The 26374-nt window shown below is 38.4% G+C and overlaps 1 protein-coding gene across 2 annotated transcripts in view; it reads right to left on the bottom strand.

Moving 5' to 3' along the window:
- Positions 1 to 13437: 13437 nt before the first annotated feature.
- Positions 13438 to 26374, bottom strand: part of NDFIP2 (Nedd4 family interacting protein 2) — a 45301-nt gene continuing 32364 nt past the window's right edge. For both annotated transcript variants that reach the window (XM_059839203.1, XM_059839204.1), the window contains 4 exons: positions 23374 to 23498; positions 20255 to 20321; positions 16855 to 16960; positions 13438 to 14989 (listed from right to left, as the gene is read on the bottom strand). In XM_059839203.1, the coding sequence (XP_059695186.1) occupies positions 16857 to 16960; positions 20255 to 20321; positions 23374 to 23498 (296 nt within the window). In that variant the 3' untranslated portion in view covers positions 13438 to 14989; positions 16855 to 16856. The remainder of the gene's footprint in view (positions 14990 to 16854; positions 16961 to 20254; positions 20322 to 23373; positions 23499 to 26374) is intronic.

Genomic DNA, 26374 nt, shown 5'->3' with positions numbered 1-26374 from the left:
CTCTGGAGAAAGTGATTCAGGCTTTACCTACAAAGCTTACACAAAGAGCCCATGGTGGAAAGAAGTACTTTGCCACTGGAAGTGCCTTGCCATTCTCCCTGGGCACCTTACCTGGCAGGACAGGCTGTCAAGAGTGAGTTGGAGGAGGAGGAGGAGATGGGGGCAAAAGAAATCTCTCTATTCTTCAGGTTCATTGTCAGGGCATAAAGCTGAGAAGAGGGAATCAGAAATATCAGACCAGATTCCATAGTTTTCGAGTCACTGCATGTCTTAGATAAGACCCATCCTCAGTCTCCTTCCATTTTCTAAAAATTCATAGCTATACCAAACAGGTAACCTCAGGGAGCTGTTGCTCATACAGAGCTGGGCTAGTAAGGGGGAACTAAGGCAGCCTCTGTTTCTGTAGAGGGAAGAAACGCCATGTGTGGAGGCACAAGAAATGGCACATTCCCATGAAAAATCAAAGTGTGTCACAGCATCTTCTTTCCAGATGTGGAGAACAAAAATATGAATGCTTCACTTCTGACAGCAGCCCCACAAAGCTGGGAAGGCAGCAGGGGACAGTTGAACGTTCACTCCTGCCCCACCATACAGACACCCAGAACAAACAAACAAAAAAAAAATTGTAATATTCATAGTTGCATAGTTACAGAGTTGTGAATATAACATTTGGGGGTTTTCAGTGTAATTACTCCATTCCATTTATTTGGATTTGTTAGACCAAAAACCACCTCTCTCAGAGGTTTTTACCTCCTAGTTAAACATAGCGGTGAAGCAGTTAACACAGTTTCATGCATCACCGTGTTGGCATGGGGTTTTTATCTTTTATTGGCACCATTTTATCCCCGGAGACAATAGGAGATTGTTCTCACTGTGTGTAAAAAGATCTTGTTCTGGCAAGTAGGGTTTTCCCAGTCAACAAGTTTGGAATCCTTGGTAAGGGAGAAACTGGCTGTGTTGGGACTGGCCCGCTAAGCACCTCCTCACTGCAGCAATCCCTGTGCCATTCACTGCTCACAGAGCCCCTGCCTGCAGCCCAAAGAGGTGAAGGATGGAACATCAAACCCACAAGCCTCTGCTGTACTGCTACTACAAAGATGGGACATAAGTCTAGGACTAATCTTCTCTAGGCATAAACTACACTGCAGCTGCTAGAAGCTATGTGGCAAGAAGAAAATACATGTGCTTAGAAGCCTTTTTCTTTGCTAAAACCCACAAAATCCCTATGAAAATAAAGGTTCTGATTCCCTGATTTGGACGCTTTTGTGTACCCCTAAAAGACGTACAGGATTTTCTTTTTCACTCATCTCTTCCTGGTTGTATAAATAGTGCAATACACAATTACAGCAGTCAGAGGCATTAGGGATAAGAAGGTATTTACATCAGAGATGTACATACGAGATTATGAGAGAATGGTAAAGTTTTATCTCTATGTTTAAATAAATATTATGCTTCATCCACACCCAAAGTCTTGAAAGAAAGCTGTTTTAGTGTAAACAATTAACTTCCTGGCCAATCATTCAATTGTTTTGATGACTTGCTGCTGAGAAATTCAGGTTCTGCGCTGTAGACTGCACCTTACAAATTTTGATCAGTCAGATAATCCACCCCAAAATCAGCCAGACACTGCAGTTTATTTGCAGTCATACCACAGCATTTGGCAGGCCTGGTATTTCAGTTGTTCTTATTTGCAGAGGCTATAAAGTGATTTAGTTGCTACCAGGTTTGACAGCAATTAGGAACACAGGCATGAGCGATGGCAGCCTCTGCTGTATATTTCATGAGTGCCCATAGCTCAACCCTTCTGCAAAACATGCCTCAGATCTCAGATTACAGTGGAAAATAAAGTCTCTAGTAGTTAGAGCTGCAGTCAGCTTTCAAAATGTTTACTGAGCACAAGGCAGTGCAAAAGTGATTCCAAACCCAACCAAAGCCCCGGGCTCTGCGATGATAGGAACCGCCCAGGAGGTCAGAGCTGAACTGAGATCCTGCAGCCATGACTATTTTCCAGATGAACTGAAATTCATCATCTTGTGGCAGACAGAAAATGAAAAGTTATCTCCTTGCCCTGCAGGGATCAACCTGCAGCTGCACTTCCCTCACTGCCTTTTCTCTGCAAGGCCCAGCAAGCTATAGATGTGTCAATAAATTCCTTGGGTTTTTTTCATTTTACCTAAGTCTTGAAAATAAACCACTGAAAGAAATTAAAAGGAATTTTTCCAAAGCAAAATGGGACTTGAAGAGCAGTGTCCTTAATGACACTGAAAAAACCCAAACTGTTTTGGGGCACATGAAATGCTCAAGTGGCTGTGCTTCAGCATTATCTGCAAAATTAAGGCAGTGGTGCTTTTATTCGACAGCTAGCATGCTGGATTTCAGAGATACTGGTTCAGGATGTGGAATCCTTAGCAGTCATCTCATGGGAGAGGATCCTGCCTGCCCTGACAAAGCAGCCCTGTTCTGCCAAGCTCTGCTCCTGGAGCTATTCCACTCCTTTGTATAAAGTAATTACTTAAATATACATTGAACAAAGAGAGAGGGAAATTACTTTAAGGCCTATCAGTTAGGGCACTCTGCTGGGAGGTAAAGCAAACCAGTAAATAATTCATTAATGATGCTGCTATTTCAGAGACCTAATAAATTTTTATTGGGTAAGAATAAAGTCATCATCAGGGACTGGGAAAATAGCCCCCAGACACCTTGTCACTTGGGGCTGCTGTTTTGGCATGGCATAACTGTCATGTTTTGAATGGATAGGGATTAAAAAAATCCCCTGCAGGTAGAATGAGAATTGCAGCTTTCCCTGGCAGGTGTTTTAGTGACACAATTTTTGGACAAAAAGAGAAGTGGAGTTTGTTTCATAACCTTGAAAAGGCTCACATCTTAAAAGAAGAGAATTGCAACTAAGGTTTTTAAGGAGCTCAAGTCAGACCACATCTTTAAGAAATTAAATAAACTGCAGAGCTCCTGAACTAATTGTTTTAAACACATCCTCCCTGCTTTATTTGCAGGCTCTAGACTCTGAGAAGGATACCTCTGGGTCCCACAAATGTCTGTCACAGCTCCTTTGCTCGCTGGCACTGCAGCCCAGGAAGAGGTGGAGACAGACAGATGGTCTGAGAGCAATTTAGACACCACAAAAATTAATAATAAGCTCCTACATTTCCTGAAACATAAGAAAGGAAGACAACCAAGATGCTCAACAGTGCCACATCATACTCCCCAAGCCTTGCTGAGGCAGGAAATGGCAAATGCAGCTTAATGAATCAAGTGTCATCAGGAGTAATGACCATGTCTGTCACAGAATTTTATGCCCACAGTATTTTCAGCTTCAAACCACAGCAAAGAAAAGGAGGATGGCTAGCTCCAAAGGTAAGCTAATGTGACACAATGCATGCTGTTGTAGGATTTAGACACTCCTGCTGTAGAAAGTGGTGACACGGTGCCCTGAGGAGAGCTCCTTGTCCCACCTCTTTCCTGGCCATGGAGAAGTCTCCCTCTGACTTCCAGAGCCTGAAAATTTTGCCATCTGTTCTCACTCGAGAAAAATTCCCATTTTATCTTTTCCATTTGTATTAAATTGTTTTTAAACAGGAGAGGCTTAATATGCAGGCTGTGCAATAGTGTATGATACAGTTAATTTCACTTGCCAACTAACTTTAACAACATATGGAGACTGGCCTGAGCTGCCAAGGACATAAATCTATCCTTGCCTCCTGGTTTGTTCACTGAATCTCAATTTTTTATTACTGCACATTCCTCCACAGGACTTCACCAAAACACCTGGTGGGCACCTTCCAGAGGAAAGAATTTCACTCTTCTCAAAGACTTCTCTTCACCTCACCCCCAGAAATAGCCTACCTCCCACCAGTCTCCTTTCCCCCAAATCCAGATTCCCATTGCCATTGATAAAGCACATTCCATTAACAAAAAAAACTGGTTCACGTCTGCCATGTTATATAAACGTCTACAATGTTTCTTTAATGTTGTTTGACTTGTGGGTGACTTCAGAGCTCCTGATGGCATGGAGCATTAGTATCAGCTGGAGCAAAACCAGTGGCAGGCAGGTAGTGTGCCAGCTTCCTCACCATTTTGCCAGCTGACCTCACTCCTGACATGCCAGTTGGCTGCTGCTCCCGCCCCATGCCAAACTATGCCATGGTTTTGAGATGCATACAAATAAACCATCCAACATGCCGAATAAACCAATGTTTGAATTCTAGTTCCAGGATGAAGATATTTACACAAAACTTGAACTCTGTTGCAACCAAATTTAGGCATTTCAAGGACACCGGGTATCACTCTTGTAGCTTTATTTACTTACTGTAGAGAAATAGCAGATGAAATACCGGGGATGCAAACTGTAATGACAATTTTCTACAAGGCAGCAAATGGGCTTACAGAGCAGCTTGCTGGAAAACCATGGAAAAGGGAGTAATGCTGCAGACTTGAAATGGGCTTTTTCCTTTCACTTTCCAAGTACAACTTCAAGACAAACATGGATGGTTTTGTCCTTCTCCTTGCATACAGCATGAAGTGTTGCATTCTTAGGTATGTAGACATGAAAGATGGACTCTGCTCGCAATCAACCTGTGCATCTGGTCTCCCACAAAGTCCGGATGTGAACAGTAAAATGGAACCAAATCCAAGATGTGAAACCCACATCTGCCTCAGGTGAAACCAGATGTTAATTGATGCCTGCTTATTCTCCTCTTTATGTATCCTGTCTCTTTACAACATATGTAATGTACATATTTCATCTTCATTGTAGCAGTATGAATATCTTTCAAGTCTGTCAGAGATGGAGGACTAAGCTGTCATCAGAACAGACTATGAACCCCTTTCTGTTAAAGTAAAAGTTAAGTATTTAAAGTCAACTGGTGGCATTTTCTTTAAAAAGTCTTTGCTAACTGTCTGTGGAAAAAATCTGGCCTGAGTTGCCTGTGGAAGTTAACTCAGCACTATTTTCATAAAAAATACCTGGCCTAGTAACCTTGAGCAATAATTTTTTTTTTTCAGTATTTGCTGGAAGAGCATATCATGAACTGCATTATTCATCATTAACTCCTGCCATATTGTCTTGCATACTATGAACCCATCTGGATTTCAAAGAATGTGCAAAGTTACATCTTTACTTTTTCAATCACTATTATTAATTATTTTGCTTTGAATTTTGGGCTCCTCCCCCAGTTCTAGTTCTTAATCCCATTTTCAGAAATACATTATGCCTAAATAACATCAGCATGCAAAAAGTATTATTTCAGGGAACTGCCTTTTCTTTTTATGGAGTCATTAATCCAGAGTTTGTGTTCGGAGGAAGAATCCCAAACCTGAGAGCATCAGGCAGAGGAGGAGGAGGAAGCAGGGCATGTTATGCCCCATCCAGAGAGAGGCTGGGATCTCTCCTTGCAAAGCATGACACACCAGATCCCAACCCACAGCTTTTTCGGCGCTGGGACGCACCTCACCTTCCACAGGCAGTGAAAGAAAGGCGGCTGTATGGTGCAAACGCGATTTTATCGCTGTGTCAACAACAGCGAGGGCCCCAGCATTCAGCAAGAGATGTTTGCATTGGACCTGAGAAGTTTCTCATCAGCCGGGGCAGACAGCACACACCACCAGTTTCACCACAAGGCCCCTGTTTGTTTTGGTGTTGATACAGCAAGGTGCAGAAATGCCTTGTCCAGCTGCTGTATTTCTCAGGTGGCGAGTTCAGGTCAAGCTCTCACTGACACAGGCCCCATGGAGAGGGGATGGGGAGAAGGAGGTGGCTGCGGGGCAGAGAGCACAAGGAGCTGCCTCCCCTCCACACTGTTTGCCAATGTGGAAAAAAGTCTCACAAATAGGTCACTCATTAAAACTTTATATAGCTGAATTCAGGAAGCCTCTTCTCACTAGAACAATGGCAAAAGGAAAAAAAAACCCAATAAAACAGGTTTTTATAGAGCCTTCTGGGTGGGCACAATCACCAGGGACGAAGACAAAGCCCAGGTGAAGCGTTACCTCCCAGATACCCATCCACTCCCTCAGAGAGCAACTGATTATCCTTTATGCTTGTGCCAACAGCTCTGCCATCCTCTCTGTACCTCATTACAGAAAAACAGATGAGGAAAAACACAACTGAAATATTAAACAAATCACATTTTCTGTGTTTGTTCCTTAACCAAAAACATTGATTGAGATTTAAAAAAAATTCAGAGATAACCTCAGCCCCACAACAAAAAGTATCTCTTCTAAACTCCCCACTCTTCTAGAGCAAGGGGACCACTCACAAATGCAAAGTGAAGATTATGTGCTAATGTTGGCAGGATTTGAGGCCTTACAGCTTGTGAAACTACTCAAAGGGTGGTCTCCCTGTGAATTCAGTAACACACCTTCCTTTCATGATTGTTTGGACCTGATATTTTCAGAGCTCTCTGAAACTGCCTTCCTTTGTGTTGAAACTGCCCTACCAGAAGATGGGACATGGAATGGAGGTAGCAGCATGCAGACACTCCTATGTCACACAGAATGAAAATTAAATATTAACGTGCTCCTTCTGCTTCCTGCCTGGAAGTCCCACAGTCACAATATTTTAACTTATATAGCGGTGGTGAGGGTAACTTTGAGCTTACAAGTGGCGTTAGATTCCCTCATTCTCCATTTTGGATCACTTCTCGTGCCATGTAACAGATTAAAACATTCAGGCTTAACCTGCCAAACCACAAGAAAATCTTGCTTGTTTAGGAGCAACTGACTCAGTTTTCCAGAGCTGACAGAAGGAGTCTCCACTACTTCTTAAATAATATGGAAGTTTTCTCAGGCTTTACCTGATTGAGCTCACAGTAAAGTAAATTTGTGGTGCAGTGAAAATAGGTTTTAAGGTTATGCCCACATTGCTCAATGAAGGAGTCATGGATTGAAAGCAAGCACCAGAGTCCCAGTCTTCTTTACACAGGAGTTGTTAGGTCATTCTCTGGTGCTGTTTTGGACTGCTCTGAGTAAGTTCTCTCCCCTTTGACTGGACTTGGATGCAGTTCAGGCATGAAATTATTCTAGAGGAGGCTCCCAACAGGCAGTATGACTAAGACTGCACCAGGTTGCATTCTCTTTCCTCTTCTACTGTCCCAGTCCCTCAAACACTATCTCAGAAGTCCTAGGACAATTGACCATTATACATATATATATGTGGCATGGATGCAGTCAGTCTGCTGCAGGTCTGTATCTGCACAAATGCAAGCTATTCTGCACCACTGGCCTGGGTGTCAAGGGTACCTTTCTGCAGCTACACTGCACTGAGTGTCTCAGGCTGCCTCTGAAAATCAGTTCAATCCCTGTCAGTGCCAGTCCCTAACCTTTCCCATCTGGAAAGTGTTGTCTAGCAGCTGAACAGCACTCCTGCAGCAGGATTGTTCTTCTTTGTGCCAAGTGTCTAAGTAAAACTCAAAACTGGGGGAGCTCTTGCTGTTACAGAGGAAGGATTCAAGAATCAAATGGAGCTGTAGGCCTCAGAGTGCTTGGGTGACCCCTCAAAATCTCAAAATTACTCAAGTAGCAAATAATCCCAAAACAACACCCAGAAAGATTGTTCATAAACTAAGTAAATGAACTGGGAATGTGAAAATTTTTGACCAGCAGCTTGCTGTGTGGCACTCTTAACACACCTTGCTAGCTCTATCATGGAAACATACAGCCCCCACAAGCCACACCAAAACATAGCCTGGCCGTGGAAACTGGTTTCTTTGGTCTTTGTAAAGAACTCAGCCACTTCAATCACAAAAATTACCAAAATACCGGGGGAAGGAGTCGCACAGCTCAATGGTATGTTTTGTGAAAAAATTTTGAAATCTGTGTACTTGCTTCATCATGTCCTGACAATTCTTGGATCAGAAGGGAGCAGACAGCTGATCCTTATTTGCTTATGAAACAAAGTCTGTAGGAAAACAGGATTTCACAAAGCCCAAACCATTCCATTCGAAACACCACAGAGTGAAGTCTATTGCCAAATACAAGGCTGGATCCGGGAGAAACCCCAGGGACTGGCAACTCTGGAAGTTGTGGTATCCTCAGCCACAGGACAGATGTTCCCGAAGGGCAGGAACACTGAAAACCATGGAAAATTGCACAACTGAATTTCACAGAAAGAAAAGCAATTTCCTATAACTGAGGAACTCTTCAGCAAGTCTCAGTGACACCAAAAGCTATTGTTTTCTTAGGCACATTTTTTGAAAGGTACTGAAAGGTGCAGTTTATAGTCCCAATGTTTTAAATGCTGATTCCATTGACTCCAGTTTGGACATATGGCTTTGAGTGGAAAAAGCATAATTTGAAATTGCAGTTCTTGATCTGGCGACAGAACAATCCCTGGTAAGTAGCTTAGACTAGATGGCAAATGAATGCAAACTTTTAGGCAAATGAAATTAGATTACATGAGTGCTGTGGCAAGTGACCCAGGCACTTAAACCTACAGTTAGTTGGAGACAAGAATCAGGAGACAATACCCAGATGCCACGTATTGAGGAAGAGGCCTTGTGAGAGAGATAATTTCAGGAGCAATTAAGATTATTCACAGCATCCAGTGCCCTGAGTGCTACAATGCTTAAACAAGCTGGCAGGAAATAGTAGAAGACCCACAATCCTTTTTTCAGTGTTGGAAATGTGAGCAATTCATTAGAATTTGAACATTCTCTCACTCCAAATGCCTTCTGCCCTTTGTCACTTGACAGCAGAGCAATTTTCAGGGCTGCTCAGTAACCCAGAGACCTAGGTTACATTTCTCCTCATGGCAGGGCTCCCCTGTCAACAGAGAGCTCAGAGCTCTGGGGTGCTGTGGAAGAAGGCACTGAGCACATCCCTCATCAGCACTTGGTCTGTGGTGACAACACACGGGGATAATCAAGCACTGAGACAACTTCCCATGGTGTGTGGGAAATTGATGTGCTCTGGGGTTTTTAAGATCCATCTGACAAAATCTGAAGCAATGTAGTCTAGTCTGAATTCAGCACCAGTCCTGCTTTGAACAGGAGCTCACACCAGATTACTTCCTGTGGTTCCCTCCCACCTGCATGACTGATTGTGCAGTGAGTATGGAAACTACTGGTCCAAAGGAAGGCAGGAAAGAAAGCTGCCAAACCCTGTAAATTAGCTACAGCACTCAGATAGGATCTGGGATTCTTGAGAAAGGTGACATTTATTTATTATAAATGTAGAGATAATCCTGAAAAAAGAAATTCAAGCCAACCCATTGTACAACCAAACAATACATCTAAACCTGGCTTCATAAAGGAACTTAAATGCATCAATCTGATACTCATTTCTCACTATCATTAAAAAAGAACTGGTTAATGTGGATAGTCAAGATGTGCTGAAGAGAGTGATGCTCATGCCCAACTTGGCCCCAAAGGCAAGTGTTTCAGCCTCACCAAGTGTGTTCCACTTTGCATTACAACCAGCCATGTCAAACCCAAGCTGGCTCCACATGTAAATTTCTGCACCATAATTCCCAGTAGTCCTCATGATACTTGTCATAGTCCAGGAAATTAAAGATAGCTCTGGATGCAGCTAGATCAGTTACAAAGGTCTTATTAGCTCAGGATCAGGGAGATTGGGTTGCTGTGTTAACTTTTCCAAACTCAAACCTAAAGCCAAGCTCTTAGCATGTTTGCTGGGACTAAACAGATCCAAACACAGACTTGAGCACCAAACAAGACCAGGGAGTCAGTCCATAGGATTCACCATGAAGATAAGCTGCCTCTGCATAGCTGAAAGTTAATAGTATGGTATCTATCATTTGAAGTGCGAAACAACTCTGTACTAATCAGGAGTACAAATAATACTGGACTGAATTCTATGCATTTCATAAGCCCCAAATCTGGATTAAATCACATATGTGATTTGTAATATGAGCTGTTTAATGACTCTTGTAATACAGATGGTCTATAATTAGAAGCTCTGAAAGAGATGGGGAGTGGGACTGAGCTAAACACTTACCCAGCATTAACACAGACATGAAAAAAAGGATGAGAAAAAATCCAAGGAAATAAGTATGGAAAAATCACCATTACAATTAACAGTTTAGGGCTGAGATGCAGAAGTAATAAACAGTCTGCTGAAACTTCTAAAGCAAAACAAAAGCAAACTTCACTAGACTTTTTATTTTAAAAAACCCACACACCATCTTTTCTCTTCATAACTTAATTGTATACTGCCCACACATAAAATATAGCAGGTCACTTTATAAGCAGGGACCACAGACAGAGATCAAATTCTATATAAAGTACTTATATAGCACAAACACCATGAGTAAGTCTTTAGAAAAGCCACAGGGAAATAACAAGAAACCAAAAATGCTGTGATAGCATTTATGAAGTTAGTTGTAGGAAACCTTTAAAGGTTATCTAGTCCAACCACTCTGTAATAAGAAAGAGCATCCTCCAACCTGGCCTTCAACATTTCCATATATGATGCATTTACCACCTCCCCAGGCAACTTTTCCAGCAGTTCACCATCCTCATAATAAAAAATTTCTTTCTTAGATCTAGTCTAATTTCAATTTAAAACCATTACGCCATGTCCTATCACAACAGACATTTGCTAAAATAGTTTTATCCCATCTTTCCTGTAGGCCCCCTTTAGGCACTGTAAAGCTGCCATAAGGGGTCCCCAGAGCCTTCTTTTCTCCAGGCTGAACAATCCCAATTCTCTGACTATTTCCTCCTAGGAAAGCTGCTCCATCCCTCTGATCATTTTGGTGTCCTTCCTCTGGAATCACTCCACCAGGTCCATGTCCTCCCTGTGCTGGGACCCCAGAGCTGGATGCAGCACTGCAGGTGGGATCAGAACAGAGCAGAGCAAAGGGGCATGACTTGCATCACACATACTTGTCAGATTTAACATTTACAGCCTGTCTTACAAATTGTACTGGCTTCATGACACCCCATTGAAGAGTCTGATCATGGAGGTAAAAAGAAAACCCCATCAAACCCTTTACCCCAGACATTCCTTAAAACTAACAGCAAGTGCACAAAATTTTAAGTTAATTTTTATCATAGGACAGATACCTCCTCAACTTAAAAAATCATTAGTTTTCTTTGTAGGGAATTTTTATATAATGAATTATATGTGTGCTCACTGTGGGAAGACTCCAAATACCAATTCAACTGTAAGGGCATAATTGGAAGGACACTTTCTTCTGCTGAATTCTTATTAAGGTCAATGATGTGCAAGGCAAGATATTGCAGAACTGAAGATACTTTTTCACAACCAGCAATGGTGAAAAGTAAAAAAGCTGACAGACTTGTTTGGGGGAGTGGAGAGAACACACAATGCCTTTTGCTTGATTTCTTGGGTATACCTCCTTGATCAATTTGATTCTTAAATTCCTGATACTTCATTGCTCTTGAAACTTTCAGATTCACACCTCAAAAATGCATTACCCTCTAAGAACAAACAAAGTGATTCAGTATCTGACAACTGTAACGTTTACCATTTAGATGTGTTCATCCTCCATTCGCATTAAATGTGAAAATCAAAGTTGGAAGTAAAATAACACTGCAACATAAATTATTTAACATGGTACTCAAAAAATTTAACTCATTGAACAATGTGTTATATTAGACACAATTAGTAAGAAGTGTTACCGTTCTGGTCTATGCTACCCCTACAGCTGTTGCTGTTACTGAAAAGACAACATTTCTAGTATGCAGCAGTTTCTCTTTAAAAAGTGCAAGTTTTATGACTAAAATGCTAATTCCTAAGCAGCCTGTCACAAAATTCACTGACTCTTTGCACCAGGTAGTTGTAGAGAGGTCCTGCCAAGATCAGGAACAAGTGTCAATGAATGCATCACACCCACTTCTGAGATTTTAAAGAGCATTCAGGGAGTGAACACCCTAAACTTGTGTAGGTACCACACTAAGCAAAAGGGTAAGGAAGGCACCAGCATCATGTGATTTGTGACAAAATACAAAGTTGAAAATACTGATTTCTTCATTCATATTAATTTCAGTGTTGAAAGAGTTGAGTCCATGACATGTTATAAAGAAAAAATATAAGGATTTCTAGATGGTGGAAAAGAATATCATACATTGGAGAAACAGTAGCCTGGACTCTGCTGTTTCTAGGTAGTTGTGCACATGTTAATCATGTTTTAGCATGATTAGAAATATTTTTTTTTGCCCTAGTAAGAGATATTTACTCTGATATCAGAGGTTTTTCATCTTCTCTTCAAAAGTCTAGGAAGCTATATATTGTCATTTCAAGAGATGAATGTTTTTGCTCAAGTGAACAATGAAAGCAACCATAAAGGAGGGACTAATGCAGAGTATTATGGGAAAACATTCTCAAAAAGTGGAAGAGAGATTAAAAGCTTTCTGATGTTTTGATAACACACAAAAAAAGCCACTTTTCCTCACCTGTTGTCATCATTCAAAGGGAGGGAAGCAGATACAGAAAAAACAGGGTGTTGAAATCATGTTGAAAGGTGTTGCAGGATGAGGACTGTGTCCATACCTTAGGTGAGACAGCCAAGGAAGCTTGGAGGCAATCTCTGCTCTGTAAGGGGACTGAAAGTGTGAGTGACTGATCATTTCTGAAATGTGTTAATAGTCCCACAGGCTACCTGAATCACATTCAAGATGCCAATCTTCCTGTGGTATCTAAGGCAATAGAAGTAGATTACAAAACTAGAAAAATTTCAGTGCCATCTGCTCAAATAAACCAGAACTTTCTCTCCTCACCTCCCTTCTTCAGCTGTTTTATTCCCGAGCTTGAAAGCCTTATTTGCATTCATGCAAAATCTATTTACAGTCAACTTCACTGCGATACTGGAGCTTCTCCCCCATACCCCTAAAACACCAAGCAAAGCTGGCCAGGTGTCTCTAAACCACGGAGCCAGCTGCTCCAAACAAAGCTCACAGGAAATAGCAAGGAAAATATGCAGCATTTGACACATCTGGAATAGATTGCAGAGTCTTTGAAAATACTGTCCCAGTTCCCTTCCTCCTGCTGATGAGATTTCAGGCTTCCAAACTGATGCATCAACTATAGAGGATTAGATAACGTGTACATTTTTAGCTCTGCATATTCTGACCAAATGAGAATTTTTCCAAGGTAGTGCACAAAGTATGTGTATAAAGCTTCCTATAAAATACATAGACCAAACAGAAGTAATTCTACCAGAAGTTGCTACTTAATATGGGAAAATTGATACAGTTGAAAAATAGTGGTAGTTAATTTTGGTAAGCATAGAAAATGAAGAAGTATTGCCTGCTTTGCAAGCTTGCATTAACTCTTTATAAGAAATGTCCTCACAGTTTGCTGCCATGAGATGAAAAGGAGCAGGGAGGATTGGTTAGTACCTATTTTGCCAAGTAATTTGTCTGTAATTCCATGTTGACACAAATACTGCAGTGTGCATTTTTCAACATGGAGTACAAAAAAACCCCAAAAAACATTAAGTCTTAATTAGCAAAACAAAGCAATGCTTTATTATTCGCTTCTTTTTCATCTGGACAATGAATGCAAAAGAACACAGAAACAAATAGAAGTTTAGAAGGAAATCCCAATAGGATATTGAACATAATACTTAACTTTCTTCTTCCATAAAAAGCTGAGAAGTAGAGGTGCCCCTAAAGTTTTAGTCACTAGCAGTTATCTCTGAAAGATTAGGAAAATGAAAATGTTTACATATGTATATTTTAAACATTAATTATAGATACAAAACTCAATACAGCACTAGCTTAACAAAACATAAACCTCACTGTTTTTAACGTTAGTAATAAAAAAACAGAATTGTAATTAAAAAGAAAAATGGAGGAAACTATTTGTACATTTTTCCTCAAAGGTGCAACCAACAGCCAATGTATTTTTGCAACTGAGCTTCCAGTTGTACAAAGGACTGAGAGATGTTGTCTTCTATTTAAAGAAGAATAAATTTCACAAACTTTAAAAGAAACTACACGTGCATGAACTGCAGACAGTACCCCTTAAAGAGATGATATTTATAAGAACGTAATGGCATACCTTAAATGAATAAAGGGAGAGGTAAAACACATTTTCTACTTTCAGAGCTTTAAAAGATTTTTTTTTTCCCTTCATAGATTACTTCCCAAATTACCTTGCATTTAAACTCGTTTGTTCTTATGAAATGGCAATGTATTTATTCTAAACAAGCATTATAAAGTAGTTGTATGATTTTTTTTGAGAAGCACTCAATGTGGATGTTGTATTTATAGTGACCTCAAGAATGCAAACCTCCAAAGTTACATCTACTACTAACTAAACCTTTAATAGCCAATTAACAAAAAATATGTATATAGCTCTAGGATTAAACAAAATTTAGAGAATATGCTGTTACAAAATATATTTTGACATATTTCCTAAGAAGCAATTAAAACAGTCATTTATGCAGAGTTATTTACAGGGGACTTGAAGTGTATCAGTTTTAGCACAAACCAGTATACTGGGTTGAATTCAATAAAATATTGGTGAATATAAGTTTGTGACAAGGAATTTTGGGGTTTAGTAAACTTAAAAATGTTCTATACAATCATTAGATGAATCTAAATTATATAAAAAAACCTGTCTAAACTGGTTAATCTGAATCATTTAATGCATTTCATTGTATTCAGAATTTCAGATCACCAAGTCAGTGGTACACACAAGCTGTGAAACAAGTTACCACTCAAATCTTTCAGATATAACAAGCACAGATTACTGAGTCTGACTGTACCTAATCTACACTTACAGATAGTTTGTTCTTACTTCAATACTATCTTTTTAACAAGCACATATACAAATGTGCTAAAACAAAAGGCAGCAATTATAAATATTTCCTAGAATGACAAGAACTGGTACTTGATCATAAGCCATCCTGTCATTTATTTTTGAAGCCATATTTTCATTAATTTGTCTTCTGGTTTTAGTAGTCTTCTAACTTCTAACTTGGAGGGTTACAGATCATCTGGAAGTTTCACACCAGCATAGGAAAGGAATGTCTGTTCGATGCAGTCTGGAGATAAAGAAAAATTGTACTTCAGTTCATCGCTGTGACTCACCAGAAGCAGCGTTGCTAAGTGACCAGCAAACCTGAACTGCAAGCAAAACAGCAGCCTCCCTACCCCCTTGTCAGGATGGGAGAAAAACCACAACAATTTTCTGTTATTTTGTTATGATTTCAGAAGAAGACCTGAGCATATTTCCAACTGTAGGGGTGTTATTATTTATCAAAACTAATAATGAGTGTAGAGGAGTCACTTTAGAAGAGCTTACTTGTCTATGCAAGAACAAGGACATTTAAATGTGATAGCAATTAATTTGAACTTCTTGTTTCAGTACTTAAGATGCTTCAAAAACATAATATTTATGTGTTCATCTCTCTAAACAACCCACAGACCTTATAAGCCCACAACCCACCCATATCAGTGGTGCTTACAGGTAAAGAAAAAATTCAAAGCCACTGAACTCTGATAGGACAGCTCATTTACTTCAGTAAGTCCTGGGTTAATCAGTGTTTTGTCCCAGCGCAGAATTTTAACTGCAGAAGAGCAAGGAATCCCAGACTGCATTATTCTACACTTTCACTATTCTCTTCAAACTACAGCTCTCAAATACCATTTAGTCCTAACAACTAATTTTAAAAATAGTATTTTTAAACTTTACTGTACTGAAAGCTAATATTTTTTCAGTCACAACTACAAATTTCAGTATTCTGAAGAGGTTACCACAACACTAAGAAAAGAAGCCATATCTAACTGTTGCAAAAAGGCAATGCTGCCATGTCGTAGCTAATTTATATTGGTTGCTAAAAGGCAATACACACCTCAGTTAATTAACTTACTGCATAATTTGGGGGGGAAAAAAGCACATTTAAAAGAAATATGTCACAATTACATTAACAGATTTTTTTTCATAATCAAGTGCATATTGTATAGCGCACATTCATCATTAGCTGTTTTTAAACGTTTATGCTTGTCTTGTATAAAAAGAACAAGCTTTTTTTTTCCCAGTCAAATAGTGTCTCTGTTTTCAGGCTTTGAAAACATGTTGCAGGTTAATTCAAATTGATCCTATGAGCAATCCTGGCGAAAATTTATAAGAGCCTTTTTTTTTTTTTTTTACAGCAAACATAGTTTCTCAGGTAAGTCAAAATAGAGTCTAAGCATTTTTAGGAAAGTGCAGCACAATGAAAATGCTGCAATACTTATTTCTAGGCTTAAATTTATCTTGTCATGCAATTTAAATTAAAAAACGTTAAATGCAAATAAAGACCCCTAGTTTAAGCTACATAGTGAAGTCCAATAAATCCACTTAACGGATAAATAGTATTAAAAAAAAAAAAAGAGTGGATATGTGCCAGACTGATTAGTCAGCTACCTGAAGGATACATAAAGCACATTGTTACATACACAATAATCATACTTGTACATGACTGTCTTAATCCAGTCATGTAAAGAGAGACAGTACTCAACTATTGTTTGCATGTTCAGACCCATGTCAATCAGATTTAATATGCAGGCAGATTAGTGCTTCCTAACTTGCTGACAACAGGTTGACTACAAAAGCCAGTTTTTGCAGCACAAAGGACAGTATCCTGACAGCAGCAGATACTGTTTCTTAGGAAAAACATGTTCCTCCTAATGTTTGTTGCTGAACATTCGTTCCAGGGACTACTGGAGGCAATGAGGATGCATTATTTGCTTTCAAGAAACTTCACACATCCCCAAGCCCATGAAGAATATATATACAGTATTCATGACAGATGCTCAAAAACCATGCAACATCTACTTCATGACAGGAGTTTGATTATCTATTTCTAATATTTCTTTCTTCTTCATTTTCCTGGGAAAGATAACCTCATCACTAAAAATGGCTTACCTTCAGTACAAGAAAAAAAATCTTGTTCTGTGAGCAGCTGCCATGCTTTCAGACATATTTCTGACTTTAAGATAATTAACAAAGCCTCGAAAGAACAGGAGTAGTCCTGGAAGTGTAGAAAATGCACAAAATTAAGTATATTAACACAAATACACACTAGCCCATATTATTCTTATTCACATAATTTTTAAAATCTAGCCTACAAAGTAAATTGAAGTCTTTATCTGTCATTCACAAATTCAACAACTAAGTCAGCTTTCATCTTGTGATTCAAGGATTCGATTTTATGAAAGGTTTTTCACAAATTTTAGTGATTTACACTTCAAATATCATCTGCTAAAAAGACTGCTTTAAAATACTTACAAAGATGAAAAAAAAAACCTGAAACATAAAAGAATCTGTTTTGCAAGTTCTTTTCAAGTAGAACTCTCAAAATAAATTACTAGTGTCTTAGAAGAGTACCTGGTTCACAAAATGTACCTTTAGCAATACGAACAATAAATGTACTGTGAGTCAAAAGAGGGAAAAAAAAGAAAGTCAGGATTGCTCTAGCAAGAAGCCAGTAATGAATTATAGTAGATTAGGACTTGGGATTTAACCATCTATAAAAAAGCCACCAGTCCAAGAGGAGGAAGAACAATTGCCAAAGAAAATTTCTCAACCTACGTCAATATTACAGTTTTTGTCAACTCCAAATTTCAAAATCTTTTAAATTATTTACATTTCATTGCATTTGAAAGAATATTTCAGCTAAGAGGAAAAAGATGTACACAACAGTCACAGAGAAGTTACATTTGCAATTGAAGATATATGCTTATGTGAATATACAGATGTGCATTAAAACTCCAAAGGTTCAAATGAAAATCTAAACTGAGGTTTTTCAAGTTCAGTAAAGGATTTAATTCTTTTCTTTCCTACATGAACTTTTCCTTCCTGCTGTACTGGATGAGCTCTTGATTTTTTCCAGTGATCAATTCCTCTCTAAATGATTTTTGGTTATGATTTTTTTTAACTTTCCTTTTGCTTTGTTAATCCAAAGCTTCTTCAGGACATACATGCAAGCAAAAAAAAAAAAAAAAAAAAACCACCAAAAAAAAGTACTCTGATAACCAGTGGAAGTTCACCTAAGCTGGACACATTCCTGCGACTAAGGTGAATTCTGCATAGAGAAGAAAGCAGTAAGATCTTGACTGCAAGTCTGCTACAAAACTTGCTACCCAAAAGCTAGCAGAGGTAGTCCCCCTTTCAACTGAAAAGAAACTGAAACAGCAAAATGAGGGCAGGCAGCTCTTTAGGTGCTTGACAGAATATTTTCTGCATCATACATGTTGGAAAATCAGTCCAAACTCAACCCATATTTTACGTTTCTCTGTTAAGGGAAGAAAGAAAAACCACCCCACATTCCATTGTGTTCCTCAATAAGAAACACTGGCTAGCATTTAAATTTGAAATTCAGAATTGTGTCTCTCCAATTTTTTCACTGATACATGACAGCTCTTGGGAAGTAGATCACTTTGCTCTTCCGTGACGCGCAAGCAGATTTTTCCAGCTGTTGAAAGAAGGAAAGCGAGCAGAAACAGATCGATGAACACCAGAAGAGAGGAGATGGCAGTAGGTGGGCTGAAGGATGTCAAAGAGCTATGCAAAAGAAAGACTCCAACTCATTCACTTTTGGAGAGATGCTGGACATACTACTTTGTGTGCTCTAACAAAAGGTTATCCAAAACAACGAAACAGGGATCTGGTTGGCAGTGTTCCCGTGACACGATAATCCTCCTCCATGTCCTGCTAAGTAGCTTTTTTAGGTAGACTCCTTCTATGGTGTTCTAGCAATACCATAAAGCTACCACATCATTTTAAAAATTTTGTTGGCATACTTCATGCAAAACATACATAGGACAAGGGAATGCTGACTGCCAGATGCACACTGTATGCCTCAGAGTGCTTTTTATTCCAGCTTGTGATTTAAAGAAAAAATTAAAAATCCTCAAACACTTCAGACCAAAAATAAGGCTTTCCTAAATAAAAGTGAGCTACTTCCTGAATATGTGCAAAATTCTAGTAAAAAGAAAAATGACAGCTTTTTCCATAGACATGCCAGGGTGGGGAAGGGGAAGAACACTATTTTCATCCTAACGAAAAAAGGTGTCAGACCTCAATTTCAGGCACCAAAGGGCTTGGTTTTAATTAAAGACTTATCTGGAGATGTTTGTGCCTGCATAGAGTCATTTCACTTCAATGTCTGCTTGTGCCTGCAAAGAGTTATTTCACCTACTTCAATACAATAACCTCAAACAATATGAAAGCATTCAAGGGACTGATGCTGTGAGCTGTAAAACACTTGCAGGTTTGATGTACATCAAGCAACAAAGTGCACAATAACAGAGCAAGGTGGGCATTAGAGAGTCTGATGAATGCCCTTAAATGCTACTAAGAGGCAGATAGAGAAATTTTTAGGTAATGTTGTTTAAGACTTTTGATATTTCTTGCAAGATAAATAGTGAATCTCAGTGAAGATCTCAGAGTTGGTCTTTTTTCTTAACTTACTCAACGCTTCATTCTAACATGTGCTGTTAGAATCAATTGACTCAAAGGGAAGAGTGCCACCTACTGAACCAGCAACAGTTTACCATGCTTCCAGAGCTGGAAACAGAAATTGAAATGCATAGCAGCATTCACTTCTGTGAAAGAAAATCCTTCCAGATTCCATATCCAAATTACAAAATCCACAGTTGGAGAAAAGTTATAGTGGTTGGGCTTTGGTATACCTTCATTAAAAACAAACACAAGAGCAGAATTTGATGTGCATCAGACTTGAAACACAGGCAGACAGAGCTCTTAAGGGAAAGCTGACATCATGGGACCACTGTGATCAGCAAGCATGAAGCCATTCTCTCATCCTACTGAGCAACTGCTGATGCAGTTTGCATTTCAAAGGACTCAAAAAGGACATTTTATGACCTGTGCACAAGACAGCAGACTCCACCTTCCTGGGTTCAGTCACATTTCTTAAAATTTAATACTTGACATATAGGTTTATACAAGTAAATACTACTTATCATATAAGGCCAAAGTTTCATTACACAGTTCTGCACCCCTAGAACTGTAGAAGCAATTTAAAAAGCACAAGTTACAAGTCTCAGTTTTACACATAATCCCTTATGCAGAACAAAATTTTCTGAGCTGAAGGGTATTTGAATAGTCCACAGTTCACACAATAACACCACTATGGCAACCAATAACCTCATGAATAGTATGGAAATAAAAACAAAACACAAAATTATCAGCAGCTAAGGAAAAGCACATAGCTAAACAAGTTACAAAACTCTTATTTACAACTACATGATTCATCTTTGAGTACTTCCACATCAAAACAGAAATGAATTCAACTGCCACTTACCAAGTACAAGAAATATCCACCAAAGCCAGTACTGTCCATTGAAATATCCAGTAAAATAATCTGAAAACTGAAATTCATAGAGGAGGCTTAGCTGCAGTAAGATAGATGACTAAGACATATTTAATGCGCTATGCAAATAGAGAAAGCATGGAGGAAAGAGCAAGTTAAAATGAATGGATCCAACTAAAATGCAAAACTAGTATATGTACAGCAGCCTAATACACAAATAAAACACTTCTATTGTCAGTTGGTTTGCAGCAAATCAATTAAAAATCCTCTAAAAAACACATGTGTGTACCCATGTAAAATATATATGCATATATGAAAACACCCTTGTATTACTTGCCAGTAATCTGACATTTTTTATTATAATGAGTCACCACTTGTTGATTTTCCCCCTTTTCCCCTCAGTGCCTGCCATCCCAAACACATTACAGCAGCCTGCTGCTTTAGATATTAACACGAAAAGCCACATTAGTTTAATCTTATCAGACAGGGATGTTCTGCTGACCCTACAAAAGGGGAGCTTTTGACCTTCTGTATACCCCCTACTGTTAATCGCTGCCATGAATACCAGCCCCATAAAGACCCCCAACTCATTAAAGTCTTTTCATTTTCAAACCAGCATTCAGTTCCCAGCAGTGAGCTGAACGCAACTAAATGAACCTTGAAGTGCCATTTCAACTGTTCCTGCCAGTGACCACGGCAGACAGTTTTGTCCTCTCTGTGATGTGGGAGGCAGCTGGAGGGCAGGGTGTGATCGTACTGGAGACAGGTATCTGTGCCTTTACCAGACTCCAGACTTCATGCTTCACTGATAAAAAGGCTAATCAAATGTCTCCAAAACCCCCACAAAAAGTAGAAATGGGGAGATGAGTGAAGAGTTGCCAGAAGGAGCAAAATAACCTACTCAGCAGCTCTGCACACTTCCCATACACTTCTACCTTGCTATCATTCATTATGTTTACTGCATCCTGACTTTTGTGCTTGGTGCTTCCCATTTGTCCTTTCTAGGAGATTTCAGTATATCAAACAAGAAGTAATGGGAGGGAAAATAAAAAACCCTGAACAAACAAAAGAACCCCCACAAAAACAACAAAAACAAAGAAACCCAACAAAAAAACCCCAACCAAACAAAAGATACTGGGCCACATATACAACCAGATGAAAATCTAAGACATATAAAGAACTGTAGAGAAAGCTGGCCTTTTTTCTTCAATTAATCCACGTTTGCTCCAGAATAAAGCCAGATTATGTGAACTCTTTGAGCCAGATTATGCGAACTCCTTGAGTATATAAGAGTATACTTATATAAGAGTATGAGTATTCATTTCTATCATCAGTCAAAGGAAAAAATAGCAAGAAACAGAATTGCTAAGCTGAACTAAAGAATTGGTATTTTACATTATCCATATATAAACACAATTCCTAGGATTTTGACAACACATTGACATTGATCCTATCTCACTTGTTAGTCAGTATTCTCAATTTTCTAAACATTATATGTGTGTGCTTATAAATATATATCTACATACACACACACAAACATATCAATATACTTTTCCAATAGTTACAATTTCATTTAATTGGAAAGAAGAGTCACTAAAAACAACAATCAAATACTTGCCCATGTGCTCTCCTCTCCCACTCTCCCTGGGCAGAATTGGCCACAGCTGCAGAACCTCCCCAATAGCAAAATTGTGCTTTTGTTCTGCCTACCCTTCCTTCTCCCCAGTAAAAACTGATACAGATCAAGTATACATTAATTCAGGCTGTTTAGACACTAAAAAGTTTTGTACTACTGATCCTGAGTGAAAAAATGTGACACAAGCCTATGGAAGAGCTTGAAAGAAAAGGACAGAACAATTTGGTGCACACAGGCCTGCCTGTGTATCACCATTAAAATGACTGTCAACACACACCTCACGAGCTTTCTGCTCTTGTCTCTAGGAAGGGAGACAATAGAGGAACATGATGATCTTCATTATGAAATACTCCACCCCTGAGGTCTTGGAATTGGCCAGCTCTAATAATTCTGAATTAGTAATGGATTACATACAATAATTTAATTATAGTTTAGAACACAGTAATTCTGCAAGGAAGTTTAGCATATATTAATTTGTATATTTGTTTTGAGCACATTTTCCAGCAGAGAGGAATAATAAAACTGACATAATGAGCAATTTCTGCCCTCTGTTCAGTATGCCTTAAGGGAAGCTGAAAATATCCCAAACAAACACATAATTGAAAAATTTATGTCTTCTCTCTCCATTAAGATATATTCCATCCCAGCCCCTGATTTCCAACAAATACACCAGAATCACATCTGGTCCAGCAGCATTTCCCTGCTCTGAATGAGCAAAAAGGAAATTAAAAAAAAAGCTCTAAGAAGGATGCCATACATGTCCAGGAAGGACCATGCAATCTTCCAACAATTTTTTTACTATCATGCTAAGTCTAAATCAAATTACTAACACACACACAGAGGAAAAAAAAAATTTAAAAAGGTTATTGATGGTAGAATATGAAAGATATGTAAATTATCCAAGATCTTTTTCTTCATTAAAAGGGACAGGATTTTAAAGGTTGTGTCTCACAAATAAGCCAAATTCAAGTTCAGAAAGCACCATTACATTTCATCTAACATCCACTCAGCTAAGTAACTTGCATTCAGCTACTGTGCCTTTTGGAAAAGTACCTAGTTTTGCAGTGAAAACATCAAGAATCAAGCATTTAAGATTATAAAAATGTGACTAACTTCATATTTAAGTTGGACTTGATCCCATATGTATCTTACAAGGAATAAAAGAATCAAATACAAGGAAGAAATGCTTTCTCATATTCCCTTCCCAACAGGCTAAGACATTTATAAATCTTTTATAAATGACACTATAATACCAGTGATATTTTAGGTACTTGCTCCACTTCTTCTGTAGACTTTTAAATACTTGTACAAGGAATGAGTCATTCAGCATTTATTTTAGTGGCAATGTGAACATGAAATGCTATGTCAGGTAAAAAAAGAAAAAATACGGTTTTCAATTCCCTTATTATATCCTTGAATAAATTGTTATGGGTTTGTTGCACAGAGTCTGTACCATGTGAATCAAGAAACATACCCGTACAATGAGAATCCATTTGATCAGGGAGAGACCAAATCCACAGATTGCACCATACCTTCCAGCTATGGTATTTGTTATACAGAAGGATAAACAAAATCCAATCCAGTTGAAAATAAACGCCACTATAAAATAAAAGAAACAGTAGCTTCTGTTAATCTGTATAGCTAAGCAAACAGACTTAACAGTAATTTCACTTTTAAACTACCAAGGACATGCTTACACAGTCAGTTAATTCTCTTCCGGAAATTCAGGCTTTCAGAGATTGACTTTGAACCCAGACATTCCCCATGGTATAGTCACTTAATGACAAAGCAAATGGTAAACAGGTTGGAACCTACTACTTTACACTAGAGAAAATTCCAACATAAAAGAAAGTATTATACTGCAATAGACATCTAACCAGATTATACTGGACATGGAAAGTAAACTCACAAAATAGACTATAACATACAAGATTTGGATTAAAACAAAGAAGATAAACCCTTTCTACACCTTTATAACAAAAAATATAGTTACATGCACACATGTGTGCATGTATCAAGGCTGCAATGATTAACTTTATCCAGTTTGATCCAAACAGAATTAAAGTATCCACTCTTGCTCCAAAAACTTAGTGTAGAAATGAACATAAGTTGAGAAGCTGATGCTTCATGGGTCTCTTAGATCTATATTCATGCCTTCTCTTTTAGATCTACATTCATAAGACATAAAAAGCTTTGGAAGCTTTACCCAGAAGTTAAAAATATCAATGAACAAAAAGGACATTAAGCATAACTACCACTATTGCTTCAATTAACACTTTTACAAGTGTTTTACACTTGAACAACCCCCAGTTTAACAATTTAAAGTTTCATATCTGCATATGTACTTGGCAATCAGCATCATCATGTGTATTCAGGTTACATGCATTACATCAGAGTGTGAGAATTCACAAGTAGGGGAATGGCCCAGCTTGGAAATCAGTGAGGGCATCCAAAAAGAAAACCACCAAACAGAAGAGCTGGAGGAACTGGTAGAGGAAGGTAACTCAGGAATTCTGGAGAGAACATGACAATGGAAAATTGAAAACATTAGGGAACTCCACAGTAATCACAAGAATCACAGAGGAGGGTAAAGAGGAATGGAAGAGGGGCAGCATGGAACAAAACCCCTGCCAACAAATCCTCAGTGTTTAAAATCCCAAACTTAGCTACATAAAATTCAGACATGAAATTGTCAGAGAAAAAACGAGCCTGTCTCTGCAGTTAAAGTTTGAACAAACAACTAGGAACAGAAAATTGCTCAATCGTTTTCTTTAATTAAAGCATTTTGAAATATTATCTAGAAAAACCTACTATTTTCATACTTCCCTATTACAATTCTTCCAATAAACCACATGAAGATGCAATGATATGCTCACAAATGCAAAATTAAGTCTGGGAAAATTAACTGCAGCAGGATTCCATGAACTTTAAACACACTGAAGTTCCAAAAGTTTTGGAGGGCTTCACATCAAAATAATCATTAAGTACAAGTGGGAAAACATCTTGCATTGGTCAGAGACATAGGTAACATAGTGGCAACAAGAATTCTTACTTCTATACAAATTACTAATCTAAAAGGACCCCAAAAGACAAAATAAAAAAGAAACAAAAAAACCCCTAACTTTGAACAGATGCTGATCCGAACTGGCATATGCAGAGGAAACAAATAAAACCAATCCAACCTCTGCTAAAAAAAAACACTGTCACCCCAACATTTACTTATTTTTCCAAGACACATTTGATAAATTGTTTTGATTTTCCTATTTTAAGCAAACTTTCCAAACCCACCATCTTTTAACAGTAACAGATTTCAAAAGTTCCTTATTCGATGCATTCTCTGATCCTGCCTCAGCATAAGAGCTCACTGCTCTTTCTCCCCGCTACTCAAGCTAGTAAGGGTGACTTTGATCATGGTTAGGTATACCTAAAGACAGGTATCTTAAAAAGGACACAAGATTCACATGTTTCTAATGGTCTATGAGGACTAGAGAAATTCTCAGAATATGTACAATTTTAACAGATATAGATTTTTTTAAATTACCTCAACTCATTTTTAAATGCATTATAAAAATTAGAGATTTCCCAATCATAAATAGAGGAGGGGAAAAAATTAGCTTTCATAATTAAAGAGGAGCACTGACAATTTTACCCTACTTTCAACCTGAACTAAAGGAATAGTCAAAATAGAATGCATAAGTCACTGCATAAGTATTTGTTGGATGTTTAACAAATACTTATTTACTTTGCCCAACTCTTGAAAGTAAAGGCATCAGCATGTTCCAGTGTTCCAATCTTGTTCACAGTAGTGTTTTGTTTCTCTCTAATCAGTCTGCTGTTCCATCAAGTTACATAAGCAGCTAATACAAGCAGAAAAGACAAATCTTACAAAAGTTGTAAACTATGCAAGTTCACACATTCCAATAAAACTGAAGTACATACAGAAGAAAAATCTCATTATTTGTTTTTATCTTCAACCATTTGCTAGAAAACTTGTACAGTCAGGACCTAATCAAAAATCTGTGTCTTCAGCAGCACAAGGAAGATATTACTTCCACCAGTCTAAAACACAGGCAACCTGGGAGATTCTCCCAACACTGCCTGGGTGTTGCATCATTTTAACAAAGAAAGGCAACACTGCCTGGGTGTTGCATCATTTTAACAAACTTAAGAAAGGCAACTAAAGTGTCTACATGTTTTTCATATTTCCCATTACTTCTCTCTTACATCCCATGTTCCACCAGTACTTTGAAAATCATTCTCCTTGTTTCATTCTGGTTACAAAATACAATATTTCTTTCAGAAATGCATCTTCCGAGCAGACTGCAATTCCCTCCAATTGCTTTTCTCTACATCATAATCAGCCTCATTTGCCCATCTGTATATCTATTCCCATCCTGTGCATCCATGTGTATTTTCTGTCAGCCATGCAAGCTCTGAGCTATACAGCTTTCACTGCATCTGGTAAGAGTTACTGC

The sequence above is a fragment of the Haemorhous mexicanus genome, chromosome 2, assembly GCF_027477595.1.
Source record: "Haemorhous mexicanus isolate bHaeMex1 chromosome 2, bHaeMex1.pri, whole genome shotgun sequence".
Lineage (NCBI taxonomy): Eukaryota > Metazoa > Chordata > Aves > Passeriformes > Fringillidae > Haemorhous > Haemorhous mexicanus.
The sequence above is the reverse complement of the archived record's forward strand: the minus strand, read 5'-3'. Positions and strand labels throughout refer to the sequence as shown.